Source organism: Artemia sp. Qi Xiang Cuo, chromosome 14, assembly GCF_049724085.1.
Source record: "Artemia sp. Qi Xiang Cuo chromosome 14, ASM4972408v1, whole genome shotgun sequence".
NCBI lineage: Eukaryota > Metazoa > Arthropoda > Branchiopoda > Anostraca > Artemiidae > Artemia > Artemia sp. Qi Xiang Cuo.
Genome location: NC_142807.1, coordinates 65,147,557 through 65,170,958, shown reverse-complemented (window position 1 = coordinate 65,170,958; position 23,402 = coordinate 65,147,557). Strand labels below are relative to the sequence as shown.

Sequence of the window (23,402 nt, the reverse complement as noted above, 5' to 3'; positions counted from 1 at the left end):
TCAACACTACATATGTATCATTTGCAGGTTACTGAACTAGGCCTAGGTAAAAATGAAGAAGAAGTACTACTTGCACAAAGACAACCAATCTCCACATTGCCTAAAAACAAAAACGAATCTCCACATTGCCTAACAACAAAAACAAATCTCACTTTTTCAGCAGAATCCAGGCCTTGCAAGTCCGGAAATCCCAGCTCCTCCACATACACATTAACAATAATTTTTTCAAAGTGTTCTACATAATTTTTATTAGGCTCTTTACCTATCAGGTTCTTCATAATTTCATTAAAATCTTCTCTTTTAATTTCAAGCTCATCTAATTGTCATTTTTACTATTAGTGTTGACCCTTGATAGATACTCGGGTTGAGATCAGGCGATAATTGAGTGAACAATGGTGATGCACAGACGATCATTAAAGTGCAATAAATAGGCAATGACACGAACTTGAAATCTGTATATTACAGTCAAAATTTTTGCTAAAATTTTAACCTCACCACTGTGCAAATGGGTGTTTTCAATAGATATCACATATCAAGTACATGATAAAATAGGTTCTTCTGGAGCTCCTCATAAACAGACATGTCACATAGACTGAAGTGTAACAATAGGCCAAGTTTGAAAACCATCAATTTACATATCAATATGTGGTCTTCTAAAAGTAAAATACCATTTGTTACTGTAGTTTGTCTCATTTATTTCTGGGTTAACAAATCATCAACTGTGGCCTGGTGTCAACAAGGCATTTCTAAACAAATGGTTGTTGATTGGAATAATTACCTCCATGAAGTGTGTGTGTTTTCTGTGCAACAGAAAAACTGGGAAAATTGGATGAATTGGTCATATAATGGAAATAGATGAACCCTTGTTTGCAAAAACAAAAAATAATGAAGAATCTTACCACAACAGTGGGTGTTTGGTGGAGTGTGCTGGGAAACCTGTAGAAGATTTTTAGTAAAATAAAGAATGATATTCCCCAACATTAATACTAGTTTCTACACACATAATAGGGCATTATAATTGAGGAAATATATAAAACTTAACCAGTTTGCATGCCTTTAAAGTACAGAATGGCTGCAATATAAATCAAATGTGCCAGAGGCAAACAGTGGCTATATTTCTTCAAAATCCTTGGACAGGGGTAAGGGGTCTGAAAGTTTGAGCCAATTTTCTCAAATGAAGTGAAAATGACAGTAAAAACTAAACAATACGCCGTTTGGTACCATAAAGGTACTTTTTAGTACTATAAAGGTAAATATGTACTAAAAAAACTGATCTGTTTCTGTTGATGCTTGAATTCTGCAGGTTTATCTTAGTTTTGACAAGATTTTGGGGAAAAACTAAATTTATGCTGGGGGGGGGACTGATTTCTGGGAGGGACAGTTGCAGATTGGATGTTGAGCCCAACCAAGGAGCAGAAACTTTACTTTAACAAATTAAGCTTAACATAGAGTCAGGATCAAGAATAATTTCAGATTGTTGGAAGGGCTACAACACAACTGAGCTGGAACAAGCAGGTTTCACTCATTTGAAAGTGAACCACAAAAATAATTTTGTTGACCCAGAAACTGGCAACTCTATCCCAAAAAGTAGAGATAATGTGGGATTCTGCAAAGTGGAGGAACACATGGCACCAGGGTACATTCTACCATCATTTACATTCATACTTAGTAGAGTGCATGGGGCAGGCAGCAGTAAAGGTAGAAGGCCACATTCATTTTAACATGATTCTTGAGGACATTTCTGGATTCTGGGAGCATATTTCCAAGTTATAGTTTTTGCAATTTTGCTAATAAAGTATTCTATTTTCATCATGTTTTATTTTTTTCATTAGCATTAATCAGACTTCACTTCTTGAGTGTATTTTATATAATAGACAAGTACCAATACAGGCAAAAGATTGTTTTACCTTCATTGGCATTTCAGACCAAAATAAGCTCTAATGTCAAATCTGTTGTTGAGATTGGGGTAAATATATACCAAATCATATTATTGAGTTTCAAATAAAGTGAATACACCATTCGATGCCTTTTTTTAAGCTGATTACAAATATAATAAGCATTTCTATCGGAAATGAATTTCAGCCCCCCCCCCTATATAGGCTATACCTAACCTAACCCTGAATTGGCCTATATAGGGAGGGGGGCTGAAACTCATTTCCGATAGAAATGCTTATTATATTTGTAATCAGCATAAAAAAAAGGCATCGAATGGTGTATTCACTCTAATCCTAACTCAATAATATGATTTTGTAGAACTTTACCTCTTTGGATAACTGAGTAAAGAGCTCATTTCAAATTTCTTCTGTAGTGTGCTAGACAGATCACAAGGAACTGCATTAATTTACAATAAGCATTGGCTATTGTAGTACAATGCAATTTAAATTGGCCCTAGCCTAAGCCTATTGTGAACTAATCCATTTCCTTGTGATCTATCTAGGACATTATGAAATAGATTCTTGATGAACCTTTTGTCTTAAATTACCTTACAATTCTTGAGATATTCATAGTAAAAAGGTTCCCTGGCAAAAAAATCTAACTGTAGTGAAACATTTCTTACCTGTCAGAGCCAAGAGCCCTAATAAGACCAAAACAATTGTGTATTTCACACACATGGTGGCAGGCAAAGCTGCTTGAAAATGTTCCAATGTGCAATCCGCTTATGAATTCGACACAATCTTTTGGCTTCAGATAGGCTATTGATAAAAATTGGCAGTGTAGACAATTCTAGAATTTGCAGATGTGTACCAATTACACTTTTAACACTTCGCCTTTTCTGATTGGCTATTTTGTTTTATTTTATAGTGATACCTATAAAATTTTACAGCACACAGCTTAGATGGCAGAGCCCAAGAGCATGTTCGGGAACTAAACTACGATTGTTGACCTCTTCCGTTTCAAAGAGAATGTTTTCATTGGGTTGCAATGACGAAAATCAACTGTAATAAGCTATACTGAACGTGGGGTTGTCTAAAGTCAACCCAGTCTTTGTTCTGATAAGGTCCAATCATAGGAAGTTTGCCTTTTGCCAGTGTGGCAATATATTATAAAATTAAAATATGGGGCCTTGTCTAAGAGACAACATCATTATCTATGATTACAACTTCATGATTTTTGCCCCAATTCCCAAAAGTTCCCGAAAAACTTAAATGGATTCTTTTCAAATACTCGAATGGCCACATTTGTCGAAAAATCCATTTCCAACATTCCTAATGTGACAGCGCACTGACTCAACTTAATGACATTATCTACGAAAAGTCAACTAGGGCTCGTGGATAAAACGGTCAGAGTAGCCCTGAATATGGAGGGGGCGGAGGGGGGTAGTAAAACGCTTAAAGTTGGCTGTAGTATAGCCAACTAATAGCTATATATAGCTAACTATATATAGCTAACTAATATAACTATAGCTAACTAAATACGTTTTTTCACGAAGTGTGTTGGAAGGTTTCAACGCACACGCATTTACGTTTGTCGATAAAAAAAAAGGTTAGTAAAAATCATCTGCAGTCTGAAATTCACTGCGATTTCCCGCAAAACACAAAAATTGAGAGCTAAAGGTTTGACTGGAAACCACAGCAATTCTGTAGATTGTAAACAGCTCTCACCAGCTTTTTTGCTGAAAACCCCAAATCCAATTACGATGAAATTTTCAACGAGGAAGCGTACTCAAGACTCAACTATTGTTAAATATGCTGAAAACCCCAGATATAAATGCAATGCACATTTTCAACGAGGAAGCGCACTGTTAAATATACTGAAAACCCCGGATCCGATTGCAAAGAAAATTTTCAACGAACAACCGTACTCAAGACTCAAGTACTGTTAAATATGCTGAAAACCCCAGATCCAATTGCGATGACAATTTTCAACGAGGAAGCGTACTCAAGACTCAAGTGCTGTTAAACTGTTAAATATGGATTTCGTAGAAAAACAGATAATGGCTGTGAGAATTGTTAGTAATTCGTAAAATTTCACTGATTATTTCGTAGCAATAATAGAAGCGCAATAGCAGCAAATGGTTTAAATCTCATGTTCTGTAAGTTAAGGCAAGAGTAGATGTCATTTTTTTACATCACGCCCACGATTGTCGAACCAAGTTTTGGCATTTTTTTTATAAATTAAATACATAGTTTGAATTGAAAAAGTCTGAGGTCAGATCCTGAAATATACCTTTCACTAGATCCACGGATACTTTTGAAATTTATATAAGTCTTAAGACGAATAATAATTTTTAATGATAACTTTTTTTTGATATAATTAGGCTACCGGCATGCACTGTGCTTCAGTAATTTGACTTCTATTCCTCAAAAAATACCAAATTCCTTTCAATACCATACAATTTAATTAAGCCCAATGTTAGAAGGAATTTTCAAAGTATTTTCTAGCTCAATTTTACAAAGATCTGTGATTCTTCTTGAAAACAAAGGCCAAATTTACAACTTGGCCGTTTCCTAGCTCAATTTTAATCAGGGGTTTCCTGGCTAATTTTCAAACAATTTATAATTCTTCTTCAAAACAACGGCCGCATCTACAATTTCGGTAAAAACTTTTTCCACACCCGGATTTCGCTGTTATCCCGGAGGCAAGCCAATTTCTGTAATATTGCAGTGAAAGCTGTCAAGAATCTGACCTCTGTTTCAGTCCTGAGCTCTTTCAAGACTATTGTCTCTGGCAGACTAAGGGGTGAACGGACGTGGCCTTTCAACCGAAAGATGGCTGCAGTCAATACTAGCTTTTGAACTGGGATGAAGCTCATTTTTAGTTTTTTACGCGAACTTGTTCAAATTAAAAGATTCCCTCTAAAGCTTGGAATATTTTAAAAGCAGGTTTTGTAGTTAATTACAATAGAGCCTCAACCTCACACAACCTTGCTTAACACCTGTCACATGATGGCTTGGCAAGAGGAATTTCCATTGATGAATGTTCATTTTTTTATAAATTTAAAACGTTTACCAAGAGTATACTGGCTTTTCTACAAAACAAAACTAGGTTATCACTTGCAAACATACGCTTTTAAAGCACTGGATGAACATGTGTGTCTCGTACCATTAGTCGCGTGTCCCATTTCTTTCGCATTGTCATTAATTTCAAAACAAGCTTATTTTATATTTATTCTGCTTTTTATAGCAAAATAATGGAATTATTTTCCCTCAATTACAATCAATAAGCCTGCTATACACGCCAAAAATTGTCTTTGATCAAATAAATTAACTATAAAACTGTGCGTCCAGTGACGATTGTGAGAAAAAACAGGGACATAAAGTAATAAACCAGATTATAAATCATTTTTTTTTCTTTTTTGCCAACTGTTATCTTTCTAAGGTGAGTTGTTTTTATTTTAAGTAATTAAAAGAATAATTAATGGGTATTTAAAGCTCAGATTCTTCCAAAATACAATCCTAGCTACGCAACCTAGATCTTATTATTCAATCTAAAATCAGGGGTGAAACTTTTACACCTATACAGACCATGGATTTTTGGACAAGGCCACATACTACATACATATATTAAATTATCATCAGGTGATTACAAGAGTCCGAAAATAAAATTGAAATTAAAATAATCCACTCCTAGCACGGAAAATTTCACAGTCCCAGTAAAAAAAAAAAAAAAAAAAAAAAACCGAGAAACCAGCTTTTCGTTCAATAAATGGGGTGTTCTGTCCCATTCATTGACTAGGGAGCCAATTCAAGAAGATGCACGGGAGGGAAGAGTCAAAATATGCTTTCCAAAATACAGGGTAGGCACGGGAGAAAAAAATCAGGATGGTCAATCCCCCCTCTTCCCCCAGTTGGCACTCCTGTCATTGACTTCCTCTATTTATACTTGTGAGATCCGGAGTTAAAGTCTACCAATTCCATCTTCAGAAAACAATTGCGCTTTGTAAGTTATTTATTTGGAATACGAAATATTTATTAATAAAACATATTCCCCCAAAAAATTTAACCCTAGCCAACGGAGAGCAGATCTCAACTTATCTATACATATAAAATTGAATGTGTGCCTTTCTGTCTTATGTGCATTACTACACAGTTAATCTGATCATCAAGAAACTTTAAGAATCTGTTGAGTACACTGTTGCATGGGTTTGAGGTATAAAATCCTTTTTGCCCTGACTGAAATCAGAGGTCCATGAATACGAATACTTGACAGTTGCTTTCGTTCACATTTTCTGGATATTACTTATCCATCAATGCTCCACAGTTAAGTTAATAATCCTAACTTAAATTTTTAAATACTTTTACTTTCAAAATACAGTTGTTATTTTACATGTGTGGAAAATTTTCGGCGGGGGAGAAAAAAATTTTCGGGTGAGATTTACCAAAGGGGGAAGCGGTCCTTGATTTTCTTTACTTTTGCTTAAATGAACGATGAAAGTTCTAAGGCAGCTGCCGTCAATCCCGTATTGTATAAGCAAAAAGAAATCTAGCTGAAGGCCAGAGCTGCCAAACGTGACGAAAAACCAAAGCGTGTGAAGAGGGAAGTCTTATATACTGCATTAACTTGACAACAGGGATAATTACGTTTTTCCCGCTTATCTAATTTCTACCAGTAGCATCAATTGGGAACAGGGCATTCCCCCCTTAGATTTTGGAAAATCCCATTTTTTGGGTGGGGGGTGTTCAAAATGCCTTTTATTTGTTTCTTCATTAAAAAGAATGATTAATAAACACATATTTACCCTACCCCCACCTACACTTTGAAAAAAAAAATCGCTTTGGCCCCGCCCTTACATTTTCGTAAATTGACGCCGCAGATTTCTACCCTGTGAATGTTGATCAGATACCTAATGTCGAGTTGCGATACAATACTCAATTGTACTTAAACTCATAAGACGAACCAATAGCTTTTGCTTCTAGTTTTGAATGTTTTGTTCGCTTGCGTTTTTTTAGTTTTAAACGCGAACACGGAGCAGGAGATACAAATAGGAGCCACTCCAAATCAGAAAACGAATTAAGAGGAGAACTGTAAACTCTTTTATTAAGAAAAAAATCAGCATGAATACAATGGTCACTGACGGAATAAATAGTAACTTAGGTTAGCAAATATACACCATTAATTATCATAAAAACACTTATCTGATTAAAACTGTAACGACAGTGCCATTCCTGAAAATAACAAAATTTTAGGCATAATCCCCCCCCCCCCCACACACACACCAAAAAATTGTAACGACAGTAAAATTAAAGATACTTAAAACTACTGTCCTCCCCAAACGTAAAGTAAACGACATCCCCAAATTTAACAGCTCCCTCCCCCAAACTTAAAACTGTAACGACAGTGCTATTCCCGGAAATATCAAGTTACACATTTAGTATTACACAAACCTTTCTATAATTCTAAAAACATAACAATGATGTGTCACGCCTATGGTTGTATCTGACATTTCGACACTTAAGAGATAACCTGAAAAAATTCGCGTGCTAAGCTGTTCTCAAGGGAAGAAAGCAGGCTAGCTTAGGGTTCGATCACGCTTTGACCTCCCTAATCTATAAATACTCTGCTAATCCTCTCTTTGAGAATAGCTTAGTAAACAGTTTTGCAGTTATTTCAGATGCAAGAAAAGGTCAGATGCCAATATATCTTTTAAACAATAAAAAAAAATACTTAACAAAGTATGACCCTTTTTCGTCTACTTTCTGAAATAAGGGATCCTTTATTCGTCTGAGGAAAATACCTTATCACAAAATCTATCCAGGTTTGCACCTGGAGCAATTTCTATAGCCACCCTTACATTAAGCTAAGCGACTTCTGGAATGACCTCAATAATGAATATGTTTGGATAACTTAGGCCCTAGTTCTTCCGTAGGCGGAATCAAGATTGATGCCCAGACGAGAAGGGTAAATGAAATGCCATATTCGGTAAAGAAATTTGTTTTTACCTACGAGAACAAATGTTTGAAAAGCCAGACATACAAAGAAAATGTTTAATAAATGTTCGTTTGATCCAGATGCTTGTAGTGAAATAAAAAAGGGAAAACTCATTTGGAAATTCAAATTTTAAGCAAAGGTACCGTCGGTACGTGATTCAGTGATTTAATATGGAAAGACTGCTTAAGATAGAACGTGAGAAACTTGAGGGCCTCACCAAGTTGCCACAGTTAGGAATTCTAATCAACGTATTTGCGTCAAAAACAGATGATACACCGGAAATAGAATAGTCTTATTTTCGCTAGTTGATGTCTAATTATTCCCTTCCTCCATTAAAAAAATGTCATTCTAAAATTTAGTGGGCGAAATCTGGCCGCCGAAATGGTCCACAATCCCGCCGCTATTCTCTTTTCTTTATCTGTGGCCTTTTCACCAAATTTCAACAAAATTTGAGCTAGATGGCGGAGGAACATATTTAGGCCAATATCTGACAGCCAAAACATTTGTGACAATTCAGTCTCGCTTGCAAAATGTGGCCACCTTGACATTTCATGGCAAAAAAAACATCATTCACATCAATTTAGTCCACTTAGGAGGGATTACTTCACCCATTTAGAAGCAGTAGATTTTGTTAAAGCAGTATATATTGCTAAGATAAAGTTGAAAGCAGTATATATTGCTCCTAACTGCCATTGACACAAAATTCATCCATCATTTACAATTTAACCAAGTAACTAAAACATCAAAATTGTTTTGCTCGGGATGTGTTTCGAATTTGGACGACCACATTAAGAAACTAAGAGGAAATAAAGAATTAAATGGTTATTGTGGCAAGGACATCGTTATTGTGGCGAGGACATCGATTGAGAGGTGTCAAGGCCCCTTTTGTACTTCAGAAATGACAGAAAACCCACTGGAAAAGGGATGTTCACGCAGTAACAGGAGTAGTGTTAGGCCATATCCTATTCTTTGCCCCCAAGCAGAGGGACTGGACTCGATCTCTCAAGCAAAATACTACAAGAGATGAGATTATCCCTGCCTCACAAGACAGAAAATCTATAAAAATGTAAACAACTTGCAACACTTACTTAAGCATAACATTTTTCAGAAGTGACTTTTTTAAGCCACTAATTACCCCCCCCCCTAAAAAATAGGAAAAAAATATCTAAAGCTGTATATTGGGAAAATATCAAACTAACTGAAAACTTAGTTCTTTGCAATATTTCATTGCTTTGCTATTTTTTGATTACTTCTTAGACCGCTTTTTCTTCTTTAATCAAATTAAAAATCCCAGAGTAATTTCATATTCCCCAATTTTTGCTACATACCATTGCTTAAAACACGGTTCAATAAGTTGTCTCAACGAAAATTATTTGTAAAGGCGATTTAAGAGTAAAAATAATATTTATTTCCAAATAAAACAACTTTTTCTTAAATCGGACAATCATAATTCCTTTCAATTAACATTTTTCATTTAGGAAAAAATACGAAAGAGACAAAAAACATTGAAAAAAAAATCTTATTATTATTTATCACAAAATATGGAATTCAATAGTACAAATTTTTTAATATTGATGAAAGTAAAAAAATGAGAATCTTGAACAAAAAAGCCGTATGTCGTTTAGATCTCGAAAAAAGCTGAATTCACAAAATGCTGAAGAACATGGGATTTGCTTGGGAATTGCATGAAATTATTGTGGAAACAATGGGAGTTTTATAGGAAAGGGCAAGGCGTATCCAGGGGGAAGGGTTTAGGTGGTTTGATGGTTTAGGTGGTTACAATGAGAACTCATACGGAACCTCTATAATAAATATTATTTTTTTTCTCTTCCGTAAAAACAAAAAACAAGTAGGCACTGATGGTATGCATAGTACTCAAATGTCCATTTTAACATCATTATTATGAACAACAAGGAAAAGAAATCAACAAGCAACATGATATTAAACAAGGAACCAAAGTTATCTTCGTGGCAATTGTATAGGGCCTGCCAAAAAGGATTCAGCCAACAAAGCTACCAAGTAAGCTCTACCTCCCCTCCTCATCCAAAATGGCATTTAATAAGATTTTGAAGTGCAGGGGCAACAATCGGATTTTGCCTTTGAATTTTTTTTTTCTATTTTCAAAAATTCTATTTTCACTGAAAAGTACCCTCCCCTCTTGGATTTTGAAAAACACTCTTTTATTTTCATTAAAAAATGAAAAAAAGACCCCGACTTACTTCCTCCCCTAAATTCTTGCAAATTGAAACTCCTGATGGAGTAGAAGAGAAAAAGGAAGCAAGTAAAGAGAAAACATGTGTAAATAAGTGTTTAACCTGTTTCTGCATCTTCTTAAATATGAAGATATCCTTTTGTAAACATTTTAATAAGGTTGTGTATTTGATATCACTGCTGCACAATACTAACTTCAGAATCTGGACATAAAGTCTGAGCACGCTCAAATAAAGAGTCAAACACTTTGAGGGAAAGTTTTTGAATTCCACTTTCTTTTTGTACTAAGACTTATTACAACAATTATGAAACTTAATATCTATACATTTATCATAACAAAGCCGTAATAATTAATGAACAATCTTGTATGACAACACTGGTAAATAGTTCTGAAACCCCCTGCTGGATAACGAAAGGCTTCTGTTTTAAAATTGAGACATATAAACCTTTGAAACCTATGACTTATAATAAGCTCCCTATTACCACTCCTTTACAATGCACTTACATTAACAATGAACAATCATAAAATTAACTGAGAAGAATGATTGTTACATTTATAAAAACAGATGGAACAAGTTCATCTTCGCAATACATTTTTGTTGGTATCCTTTGAAATAATAAAACGAGTCAGCATAAAGCCCAGACATTATAATTTCCCTATCACGAAGCATGTTTTGAAGATGCTATTAAAATCATTCTACTTACCCATTAAGCAAGGGCTACATAACTGAGGAGCGATTTGAAACTATTACGCTCGATCAATCATTATTCTCCCCAAGATTAAATCGAAGTACCCTTCTCGATTTTAAAATTTTCGTAAGAATTATTCTACTTTCCCAATAAACAAAAAGGGCTACATAACTGAGAAGCGATTTAGAACTATTACGCTCGATCAATCATTATTCTCCCCAAGATTAAATCGAAGTACCCTTCTCGATTTAAAAATTTTCGTAAGAATTATTCTACTTTACCAATAAACAAAAAGGAATACATAACTGAGATGCGATTTAGAACTATTACGCTCGATCAATCATTATTCTCCCCAAGATTAAATCGAAGTACCCTCATCGATTAGAAAATTTTCGTAAGAATTATTTTAATTTCCCAACAAGCAAAAATGGCTCAGAATTAAAATTAGTAGTTTGGAACCCCTAGACCAACCTATCACTATTATCCTCAAAATTGCTCCAAAAAAATCATTCCACTTGCCCAAAAAGCAAAACGGACTACATAACTGATTAGCGATTTGCGACTATTACGCTTGATTAATCACTATCGTCCCCAAAATTAAATCGAAATACTTCTCTCAATAAAATCCCCTTTTCCCCTTGCGTAAAGGTAGCGAAAAATGAAGAGGAAAACTCGTCTAATATAAGTACATATTTTTGATTATTTAGCGAAAAAAAAAATTATATGTAATGGGATGGAATAGTAAAACAGAATTAACACTAAAGTTGAATATAGTTTTAATTCCAGAATTAATTTGTTGAAGAATTCCAATCATTCGACTTCTCAAAGGATCATGGCAAAACATCGAATTTACTACAAGGCAGTGCTTATTTCATTTCTCGCGGCGGAGTCCGAGTAAACTTTCTCCTAAAAATAAAGTGAAAATAAACAGATAATTTAGAAATGGCCCTCGATTTTGATTTGGAATTGAAATCATCTTCAATCTGTGTTCTCGAAGGTAGAAAGTGAAAAAACAAAGGCAAATAAACTGAATATCTAATAAACAATGATATTATTTCTTGCAAATCTAAAAAAAACAGGATTCAAGATTTTATTTAACAGAAATGGTCTCTTTAACTCTTAAAAGGGGCACTAGAATTTTATATTTCCAATCGGATGAACCACCTTCGAAGTCTCTACAACCACTCCTTCCATATGAATTGGCTCTCGGAAAAAAAACATTACATTAAAGGATTACGGCTCTTTGCCACATGAAACGCTAGAGCGTCGTCTTCGACGCAATCGTACAATGATCTTCAATCTGCATGCTTGGAGGCAGAACGCGGGCCCATTCAGATCAGTAGTTAAGATAGGTTCTTATACGAGTCAAATTTCGCGTTCTCTGCCAGATTTTATGTTACTAAAACTAGGTAATTAATATGTCCTAAGTATAAAACATTTTATTTATTTTCAAAAAAATTTTAGGGCCAGAAAAACAAATTTATCAATAAGAGGCAACGCTATATCGTTGCCCCTGTGTCGAGAACTAAATGTGCCTTGAACAGTCTTGGAAAGAACTAATGAAATTAAAGTGAACATTGATATATAATGATATTAATTGCTCAAAGTTCAAACTTTCAAAATTTTATTTCCCTGTAATTTTCATTTTATTTTCAATGTTGTAATAAGAAAAAAGAACATATTTGTAATAATTCGTTTTTAGTAAAGCACTAATTACGCAGAAGACTTTAGAATTTTACAGCTAGAGAACTGGAAAGTAGCCAAACTCTTGTTTGTAGTGAAAACTATATGTGCCTTGACCAGTCTTGGAAAGAACTAAAAAAAATTAAAATGAATATTTGATATTTAATTATTTTAATTGCTGAAAGCTCAATAGTTCAAAATTTTATTTCACTGCAATTTCATTTATTTTTAGTGTTGTAATAAGTACAAAAGAAAATATTTGTAATAGTTCGCTTTCAGTAAAGTGCAAACGACGCAGAAGGCAAACTCTTGTTTGTAGAGATTTTTGTTTGTTTTAACCTTGGTTAACATACAATTTAAGTTTTACTCGTTTTAAGATTTATTAATTCATTTATATTAATAGCTGTTGCAGGCTGATTTGGTATGATTGTTTATTTAATTTCTGTTCCTTTCGGGTTTCATTTATTCTTTAATAGTAATTCCTGGTCGTTTTGAGTTTGAATTATTATAGTTTTTATTTATACCGATCTTAAGTTTAATATGACCTTTACTATTCTTTGAAAAACTCCTTTTTCAGGAAAGTTGTTTTTTAATCAATTCACACTAAAAATAGAAGTAACCATATATTAGTTCACACGAATAATCTCATTTTCGTCAGGCGATGGAAAATACGGCAGCTGAATAATTTGATTCCTGGCTGAACCTAGCTTAAAGAACTAAGAATAAGCAGTGATGCTTAGCTGAGTTATATGTTAGATTATGGCAGGAGTTAAATTTCGCTTCACCAGCCTGTTTTTATGTTACTTGATGGAAAAATGTCTATATGGACAAATACTCGCTTCACTTTTGTTTCTGATCAGAGTTGCAAAGTTCTTTTCTTTAGCCCGCAAATCGTATATTACAATAAACAAGTCTTCCTAATTATCCACTGGTGAAAAGGTACTATTTTTATTCTCTATTGTATAGGTTTTTAAAGGAGCGTTCTTTCTTTCTTTGAGAATTGTTCTTGATAGATTTCAAGAAAAATTTGCTCCAGACATACCATTCGGAATTCATAAAGTGACGTCGTTTATAAATGTTGATAGTTGCGAATATTTAGTTTTCAATCCGAAACCATCAGCTCATAATCTGTCCTCAATGTCACTGAGGTTCCTCAGTAATTCGTAATGTTGCGAGTTTACGAGGGTTAGGGATTGGTATTTGTTCTACACAGCGTTTTTTTTGCGACTCAAGGTTCTGACAGATGTTAAAGAAAAGTTAAAGATTTGTTATGCGAAAATTGTACCAAAACCGTGGACTATATTCTTGCCGAGCTTTAGCTAAAATGTATTCCACGTATTGTGACCATTCTGTCTTGTTTTTAACTGGTATGTACTCGTTACTGAATAAGAAAGATTTGCGCCAGATCCGCATTGCTCATTTTAGATATTGCAAATTTTTGCTGTATCTTCCCATTTCATATCCTAATACACGTATTACTGAAACGTATGGTGCAACCGACATTATTCAATCGTTCGAATTGCTTAGTGCTAATTTAACAAGACATGCCTTTGTGTCCATCGGTCCAATTCACAACATTATCCGTGTGTCTGATAAAGGTTTATTGAATAGATCTTTACTTGAGATAAAGGTTCAGTTGTCTAAGTGTCTCTGTACTTGCTTTTTTTTTAGTGCCGGCTACTCCGCCTGCTTTGTTTAAAAGCGGGTTATAAATAAATTATTATTTTGACTAAATCGAAAACTCAAACGACAAAGGGAGATTACGTTTTTGAACAGTGAAACTCTAATCTGGGAACAGGAACTATCTATCGTTCATTTAGGTATACATCTCAGTTACTGATAAAGTCATCACTTCTTTCAAACCCAAAGGACGTATCTGAAAATTTTATGCTTCCAAGATAATTACCAAAAACCGTTTGCTAAGCTTTTTTCCAAGGGAGGATCAGTGTTACTATTACTCCTTCTACTAACAACTCACCGCAGCACCAAGCCACCTCAGGCCAACACATTTACGCACGCTCCTCCTCCATCCCAATTTATTTACAGTTTCCCTCTTTAAACCTCCCAGGAAGTTCCAATTTCCCTTAAATACTTCCCTACGACATCCTTCCATCCCATTCGGGGACGACCTGGTTTTTGTTTGGCTCTAGATGGTTGGTCAACGAGGACATCTTTGGCTATCGGTCATCCTTCATCCAAAGAATGTGTCCTAGCCATTTCAACCTTTCTCTCATTATAGCCCTAAAAAGCGATATTAAATCACATTCTACGTGCAAGTTACTGAATAAAATACGGCCAGTCAGACGGGTACCCAAAACTATCCATAGACAATTCCTCTGAAACACATCTAACAAATCAAAATGTCAGTGAACATATATGCTGCCATGTTGACCTTCCCTTTGAGAAAAGTTTTGCAAACAGTTTTAGGCAATTACCTCAGAAATATGGAAATGTCAGACAATACTTTGGGGGGACAGCGACGTCGTGCTAAATGGGGCAAATGTAGCTTAAGTTGCAAAGTTGTAACAGGCTAGCTTAGCGACTTAACTTAAAGAAATCAGAAAGGCGTATAAAGCTGGAAAAAGTGTACACATAGATGTTAAGTGCACAAGTAGAAAGGGGTATTTGGGTACATCCACGTACCCCCCTCAAATAAATTCTAGTCTTACAGATTCAGTGCGACAAAAATCCTTGTGTGCTTAATAATTTATCAAGATTAAGGAACAGTTGCAAGACCAATGTGCAATTAAAATGTTAAGCTTAACACTTACAATGGCGTGCGCTGTTATAAAAAAAAAAAAAAAAATAGAAAAACAAGTTATTTTTGGAAACACATTTTATTCATTCGCCAACACGAAACTCCTTTCTAATTGGAGAACTTTTCTTTAATAGAATCCTAGATTTAAGGAAACACATTTTATTCATTCGCCAACACGAAGCTCCTTTCTAATTGGAGAACTTTTCTTTAATAGAATCCTAGATTTAAGGAAACACATTTTATTCATTCGCCAACACGAAGCTCCTTTCTAATTGGAGAACTTTTCTTTAATAGAATCCTAGATTTAAGGAAACACATTTTATTCATTCGCCAAAACGAAGCTCCTTTCTAATTGGAGAACTTTTCTTTAATAGAATCCTAGATTTAAGGAAACACATTTTATTCATTCGCCAACACGAATCTCCTTTCTAATTGGAGAACTTTTCTTTAATAGAATCCTAGATTTAAGGAAACACATTTTATTCAGTCGCCAACACGAAGCTCCTTTCTAATTGGAGAACTTTTCTTTAATAGAATCCTAGATTTAAGGAAACACATTTTATTCATTCGCCAACACGAAACTCCTTTCTAATTGGAGAACTTTTCTTTAATAGAATCCTAGATTTAAGGAAACACATTTTATTCATTCGCCAACACGAAGCTCCTTTCTAATTGGAGAACTTTTCTTTAATAGAATCCTAGATTTAAGGAAACACATTTTATTCATTCGCCAACACGAAACTCCTTTCTAATTGGAGAACTTTTCTTTAATAGAATCCTAGATTTAAGGAAACACATTTTATTCATTCGCCAACACGAAGCTCCTTTCTAATTGGAGAACTTTTCTTTAATAGAATCCTAGATTTAAGGAAACACATTTTATTCATTCGCCAACACGAAGCTCCTTTCTAATTGGAGAACTTTTCTTTAATAGAATCCTAGATTTAAGGAAACACATTTTATTCATTCGCCAACACGAAGCTCCTTTCTAATTGGAGAACTTTTCTTTAATAGAATCCTAGATTTAAGGACAACTGCTAAAAATGCGCTTTCGGCCATATTATACTCGGGAATATTTGATCATATGCCCACAAATGAGAACAAGGAAAATTTTAAAATATCTACACAAATGAGTGAGAGGGGGACGTTCCACATAACATTTTTCCAAAAGAAACAAAGGCAACCAACCTTTTCTTCTTTGGTATCATTCTTTCCTCTTCATTGCTATCCCTGTTACTGGCAGAACTTTCATCCTCTGAACTCGAGCTACTCGAACTTGAACTCGAATCACTAGAGCTATCTGAGGCTAAACCACTATTTTCATTCAAATTCACTGTGTCTGCTATGCTAGCAAGCTCTGGTTCATGCTCTTTAAGGGCGTGATACCATTTTTTTGACAATTTTGGCCGACCACGAACTGTTTTGTGCCAACAAATTGGGAAGTTAGTTCTTGAACAAAAATTCTGAGTCACGGCAACAGTGTTATCCAAGTTTATCACAACATGCCACCAACCACCAGGGACAAAAACGGTTTCGCCAGGTTTCTGAATAATCTCAAGCTAGAAAAATCAAAGAACAGATTAGATTTACGCGTTCACGGATTCTTAACAGATGTTTTATTGTCTATATTTAAAGATATTTTTATATTCATTTCATATATGTGTAAATTTAAAAAATCGATTCTTTAATTGCCCGGCTGGTTCATCTGGAGCCATAAGTAACGTTTTTGTTCTCTGGTGAACATCAAATCCTTTTTTTCCGCTGGAATAGTAAGACTATTTGTCTGTTTGTCATAAAAAGACATTCTAACGATTAAATTAAGTTTTTTTCTAAGTTTAAGAACTGGACCACTTTCAGCTATTTATTTGGTAAATTCCAAAATGAGATTATTTTTCAAAATTTAGTTTTAAAATTCGAACACAGCTGTTGAACTTGCGACATGCAGTATGCAGCGCTATGCAGTATGAACTGGTGACGCAAGACGGACGAAATCTGATACAGACGGCAAAAGTCTCTTTTCGCGTAAAAACAGATGCTGCTTTGATGTGAGGTTGCTCTTGGCAAATTTCGATGGAAAGGTGAGAAAATCTGGAAGTTTCTTTTCACAATACACCCAGGATTACTACTAGTGATTTATCGCTATTTCTAGTGATTTTTTATATTGCCTAAAGAAATAAATCACTAAATCAGCACATAAATCGCTAGATTATTTAAGAAAATCCCTAAATCAACCGCAAAATCACTAAAATCTAGTGATTTTTTTCACCGTCCGGCAACCCTGGATACACACAGAGTTTGCAAAATGAAGTGTGCATTTTCATTCCAATAAATCCCAATACAAAAAAAAGGAGGAAAAAAACATTAAGGTAGAGGGGAGAGGAGGGTTAAATGGGTATATGAGAGTAACAGAGAATGAGAATCATTTTTATGACCCATTTTCTTTACACAGTAGGATAGCACCATGAAATATTAGGACTACCTGAGAGACAAAACGTCATCTACTGACTAAGGACTTAGAATTAAACTGTCTTACTTCGGCTTACATCGACAATTCCCCGCCCCCCCCCCCCCACACCCGACATATTAAAATTATGAGATTATTCGTGATAGTATACTCAACGCACAAGGGGCGCTAAAACCTACAATGATACTAGCTAGCTATGAATGATAGGGTATCTAAGCTCTTTTGTTCCGTGTTTCTGGAGGGATATCACTCCTAACTTTTTAGTCATATTTTTTTCATGACTTTGTCGTGCCTTTACGTTCGCCACTTATTTAAGCTTTATGTTCTTTTTCTTTGCGTATTTTCATAGAGTGGTCATTCACTTTCGTGCAAATTTCTTGAGCAAAAAAAAAAAAAAAAAAAAAAAAATCAATTGCGCAATTTCTGGTGATTTGATTATGAAAAATCGAAAAAGACAATTAGAATTCGCAACATACCGTGTTTCCTGTAATATTTAGGACACAGCTCTTTTTAATTTTCAATAGACAATCATTGCTTCGTGATATTCATCATCATGTAATTTTAGTCATGTTTCATGTCTAGTTCTTCACAGTAGGATCCTCTAACCACCTAACGCAACTACAGAGACTTGAATAGGTCAAATTATATTTACCAGTGTGGTTCCCAGCCTTTTCCTCAATAGCAACCCTTTTCGGATTTTTGAAAGGTGTTCACGAGCCACTTTCTTACCCACAATATTTGATAAACAAACCACAAAATAAAGTTTGACAATATCTTGATAATGTGATGTGCGAATATGTGCAAACTAAACAAAAGTGATGATCTTTAGTTATTAATGTGGTGACTGATCTTGCACCTACTCGGCAAGTGTTTTTGTCAAGGCCAATCTCATGTCGTCTTGAACATGCAACTTTTTCCTGGTTTATCTGCACAAGAGTTGAAAGTCCAATGTCGCAGAGGTAAGTAGATACAAATGGTACCAATATTATTTATGATATGAATGACGCATTGAGCAACAGAACTGAGATACCGAACAAATCTGAGATACCGGTTTTTGTAGATATGTTGCACACCGAGGAATCATTTTGTAGCTCTCAAAATTCATCTTTTACTTCATCGGAAGTGTCGACAATATCTAAGAATAGAAACTTATCATCTCAATGACCTTTTGACATTTCGTAGCAGTTTCTAGTTCTCTGTAAAACAGAACCTCTTCTTTGATACCCTCTAAGCGAACATGTCGGACGAAAATGAGTAATTGGGCCATGAGTAATGAGCCAAGATCAATGGCCAGATCAAGTTGAATGGAAAAGATGAGATTATTTCAAAAACAAATACTACATGACATCCCTGTCGATATGTCGGAAACACGTCTTTGAACTGCGTTTTTGGACAAATATATGTTACGGATTTTAGTTTCATTCGCTTATCCAAGAACTAGTTGAATAAACAGGATTTTATGAGGATTTCTGCAAATATACTGGGATTTTTACTTCTATTTATAAAATTTTGTAATTTTTGTTTTTTAATTTTTTCTATAAATTTTTTTTTTATTTTTTTTACAACTTCCAGAGCAATTTCGTAGGATTCTATATTACAGCTAGTTTTTAGTGTTAAAACGTGCCAGTTAAATCTAACTTTGTTTTTTCAACGCTACCTTATGTCACTTTCTTCCAATATTTTCATGATACTTTCTTACTGAGCGACATTTGAGCTTTGAGGGTTTCATACAGCACTAAGAACAGCATTGCATAAAACCACAATGTGGCCTTTTTTTTGCTGTCATTAGCAACAATCGAAAACTCTTAAAGTCAAAATTTTAAATAATTCTCCAAGACATTAATAGCTAGAAATAAAATTATACAATGCTTAAAAATGTTGAATGGACTTTGTGTAAAATTCTTTACTTAGTTCTTAAGAATTAAATGGTTAATTTTTACTATAATTTTTTTTTTACCATATTTGTAGGTGAGCCTATCAAAGGCGAATGGCGACAGGCTATTAGCAGTATTGCAACGATTTTTGGACAAAAAGAAAATAACTAACAACAAACCCGACAAAATATTAACACAGAATAAAAAGGTACCACAATGATACCAGACAACATGCAGATACCAATATACTATAAAGGTACACAAAGATAACCATAATGACTTAAATGTCAGCAGCTTAAGAAACTATTCTTAAGAAACTATAGCAAAAAATCCCTCTTACTGGTAAGGAATCAATAAATTAGTCACTCTTTATTGCATCTAAACGGCGAACAAAAAATTACGATTATCTTTCCTGCCCCCCCCCCCCTACTTGGTCACTGTTCAGTACACAACACTGGGTGAAATAATATCTTCACCCACAAAACGAAATTTTTTACCGCTCAAGATCGTTTCGTCTTGCACTTGTGGTCACGGATCGTAAGTGTTATTCCAAACAGATTTGAAGCAAAATGAGAAAAGTGCAATACGGCAGATGAATTATCACAACAAACGTAGACCTAGACTAATATTACAGCAAAACATCAAGCCGATTTATTCAAGCCGATTTTCAATTTTCCTTTTCTCTTAGAAAGTATAGAGGTAAAGCTTGGCAAAACATTAAAATAATGTCACAAATAGTTTTTTCAACCAAAATGTTTGCCATTGTAACATTGTATGTAGATTACAATAATGAAAGCAATAAATCTTAACAAATTATGAAAAGGGTGGAAAAACATGGATTTGTTTTCCTATTTCTATGGAACTTTCTTTGACTCTTTTGATAAAATCAAGCTATATTTGCTGCCTTTTACTATAATGAAGAATCGAAAGCCTAAATACTAAATGCCAATTATTAAAAAAAAAGTTAGGAAAAAACAATGTAAAAAAAAAAAAAAAAAATTAAGTGAGAACCGTGAAAAAAGTGTAAAAAAAGGGAAGTGCTTGCAAAATAGTCCAAAATAAAAATAACCGGACCCAATGGTGGAGCCAAGGAAGCTGTAGCCATATTGAAAATATTTTTATAATTGTTGGTCTTCAAACTACTAAGGCCTTATTTATGTGATTAAGAGGGATGTGACTGCAGTATGGTCCAAAATAAAAATAACCGGACCCAATGCTGGTGCCAAGGAAGCTGTAGCCATATTGAAAATATTTATATTATTGTTGGTCTTCAAACTACTAAGGCCTTATTTCTGTGATTAAGAGGGAAGTGACTGCAGTATGGTCCAAAATAAAAATAACCGGACCCAATGCTGGTGCCAAGGAAGCTGTAGCCAAATTGAAAATATTTATATTATTGTTGGTCTTCAAACTACTAAGGCCTTATTTCTGTGATTAAGAGGGACGTGACTGCAGTATGGTCCAAAATAAAAATAAACGGACCCAATGCTGGTGCCAAGGAAGCTGTAGCCATATTGAAAATATTTTTATTATTGTTGGTCTTCAAACTACTAAGGCCTTATTTCTGTGATTAAGAGGGAAGTGACTGCAGTATGGTCCAAAATAAAAATAAACGGACCCAATGCTGGTGCCAAGGAAGCTGTAGCCATATTGAAAATATTTTTATTATTGTTGGTCTTCAAACTACTAAGGCCTTATTTCTGTGATTAAGAGGGAAGTGACTGCAGTATGGTCCAAAATAAAAATAACCGGACCCAATGCTGGTGCCAAGGAAGCTGTAGCCATATTGAAAATATTTTTATTATTGTTGGTCTTCAAACTACTAAGGCCTTATGTCTCAGATTAAGAGGGAAGTGACTGCAGTATGGTCCAAAATAAAAATAACCGGACCCAATACTGGTGCCAAGGAAGCTGTAGCCATATTGAAAATATTTTTATTATTGTTGGTCTTCAAACTACTAAGGCCTTATTTATGTGATTAAGAGGGATGTGACTGCAGTATGGTCCAAAATAAAAATAACCGGACCCAATGCTGGTGCCAAGGAAGCTGTAGCCACATTGAAAATATTTTTATTATTGTTGGTCTTCAAACTACTAAGGCCTTATTTCTGTGATTAAGAGGGAAGTGACTGCAGTATGGTCCAAAATAAAAATAACCGGACCCAATGCTGGTGCCAAGGAAGCTGTAGCCACATTGAAAATATTTTTATTATTGTTGGTCTTCAAACTACTAAGGCCTTATTTCTGTGATTAAGAGGGAAGTGACTGCAGTATGGTCCAAAATAAAAATAAACGGACCCAATGCTGGTGCCAAGGAAGCTGTAGCCATATTGAAAATAATTTTATTATTGTTGGTCTTCAAACTACTAAGGCCTTATTTCTGTGATTAAGAGGGAAGTGACTGCAGTATGGTCCAAAATAAAAATAACCGGACCCAATGCTGGTGCCAAGGAAGCTGTAGCCATATTGAAAATATTTTTATTATTGTTGGTCTTCAAACTACTCAGGCCTTATTTCTGTGATTAAGAGGGAAGTGACTGCAGTATGGTCCAAAATAAAAATAACCGGACCCAATGCTGGTGCCAAGGAAGCTGTAGCCATATTGAAAATAATTTTATTATTGTTGGTCTTCAAACTACTAAGGCCTTATTTCTGGGATTAAGAGGGAAGTGACTGCAGTATGGTCCAAAATAAAAATAACCGGACCCAATGCTGGTGCCAAGGAAGCTGTAGCCATATTGAAAATATTTTTATTATTGTTGGTCTTCAAACTACTAAGGCCTTATTTCTATGATTAAGAGGGAAGTGACTGCAGTATGGTCCAAAATAAAAATAACCGGACCCAATACTGGTGCCAAGGAAGCAGTAGCCATATTGAAAATATTTTTATTATCGTTGGTCTTCAAACTACTAAGGCCTTATTTCTGTGATTAAGAGGAAAGTGACTGCAGTATGGTCCAAAATAAAAATCATTGGACCCAATACAGAAACTAAGTAAACTGTGGTGTGCCTTTCGTAGGGCATTCATGGAATATTCGTGCCATTTTTGGGCGTTAATCTACTTCAAATTAGTTGTAAATCCTCTTTCAGACTAAATCAATTAAGTAGATTAAATAGACTCTAATATATTAATAGTAAATATATATTAAAAAAGAGATAAATAACTTCTAAGAAGTCAAAGAATTTTTAACAATTTTTTTGAAAAAACTGAATGAGTGGCGCTTTCGAGCTGATTCGGGCAACTTATTTCACACAATATGACTCGCAATTAAAGGATCAAAATCTGACCTTACACAAGGAGTAAAAGGAACTTGAATATGATTTTTGGTACTGCGAAGATTATAACTATTCTGATCAGAGGTAAAAGATGGTGGAACACTTAGGGGATGGGGGAGGTCACCATGTAGTTGAGAAAAAATAAAACATGCACACGAAAGAATATAAAGTGACTCTAGATCAAGAAATGGGATAACTCCTGAATGATTAGTTTCCTTAATAACGTTTCTAGCTTTATTATAAATCTTAGAAAGAGGTTTTAACAGTGAAATAAAGGTTGACATCCATACTATTGGACAGTAAGAAGCGTAAGATTGGATCAAGCAGTGATAAAGGATTTTCAAAATTGATCCAGGAAAAGCATGTTTTAGTTTCCTTAAAATACCGAGACTCCTGCATATCTTCATTTTAATCAAGTCAATGGGACGTTTGAAAGACAGGTTTTCATCTTCAAGAATGCCCAAAAAACGAACATATCGATCTTTAGATCTATGAATTATCCCATTTGGCTGGTGAATTTCAGATAACTGAGGATAAATCTGAGAAACACGCGAAAATATAAAAAAAAACTGGACTT

At 34.6% G+C, this 23,402-nt stretch overlaps 2 protein-coding genes across 3 annotated transcripts in view; both read right to left on the bottom strand.

Moving 5' to 3' along the window:
- The window catches only part of Gp93 (heat shock protein 90 Gp93), a 54,325-nt gene extending 51,567 nt beyond the window's left edge, over positions 1-2,758 (bottom strand). Inside the window, exon 1 of one of the 2 annotated variants that reach the window (XM_089100450.1) lies at positions 2,558-2,758. In XM_089100450.1, coding sequence (XP_088956576.1) covers positions 2,558-2,612 — 55 coding nt within the window. In that variant the 5' untranslated portion in view covers positions 2,613-2,758. The remainder of the gene's footprint in view (positions 1-2,557) is intronic. The other variant, XM_089100449.1, reaches the window with a different exon arrangement.
- Positions 2,759-7,164: 4,406 nt separating this feature from the next.
- The window catches only part of JMJD6 (Bifunctional arginine demethylase and lysyl-hydroxylase PSR), a 61,431-nt gene continuing 45,193 nt past the window's right edge, over positions 7,165-23,402 (bottom strand). Inside the window, exons 6-7 of the mRNA XM_089100789.1 lie at positions 16,400-16,770; positions 7,165-11,676 (exon numbers count right to left, since the gene is read on the bottom strand). Coding sequence (XP_088956915.1) covers positions 11,637-11,676; positions 16,400-16,770 — 411 coding nt within the window. The 3' untranslated portion in view covers positions 7,165-11,636. The remainder of the gene's footprint in view (positions 11,677-16,399; positions 16,771-23,402) is intronic.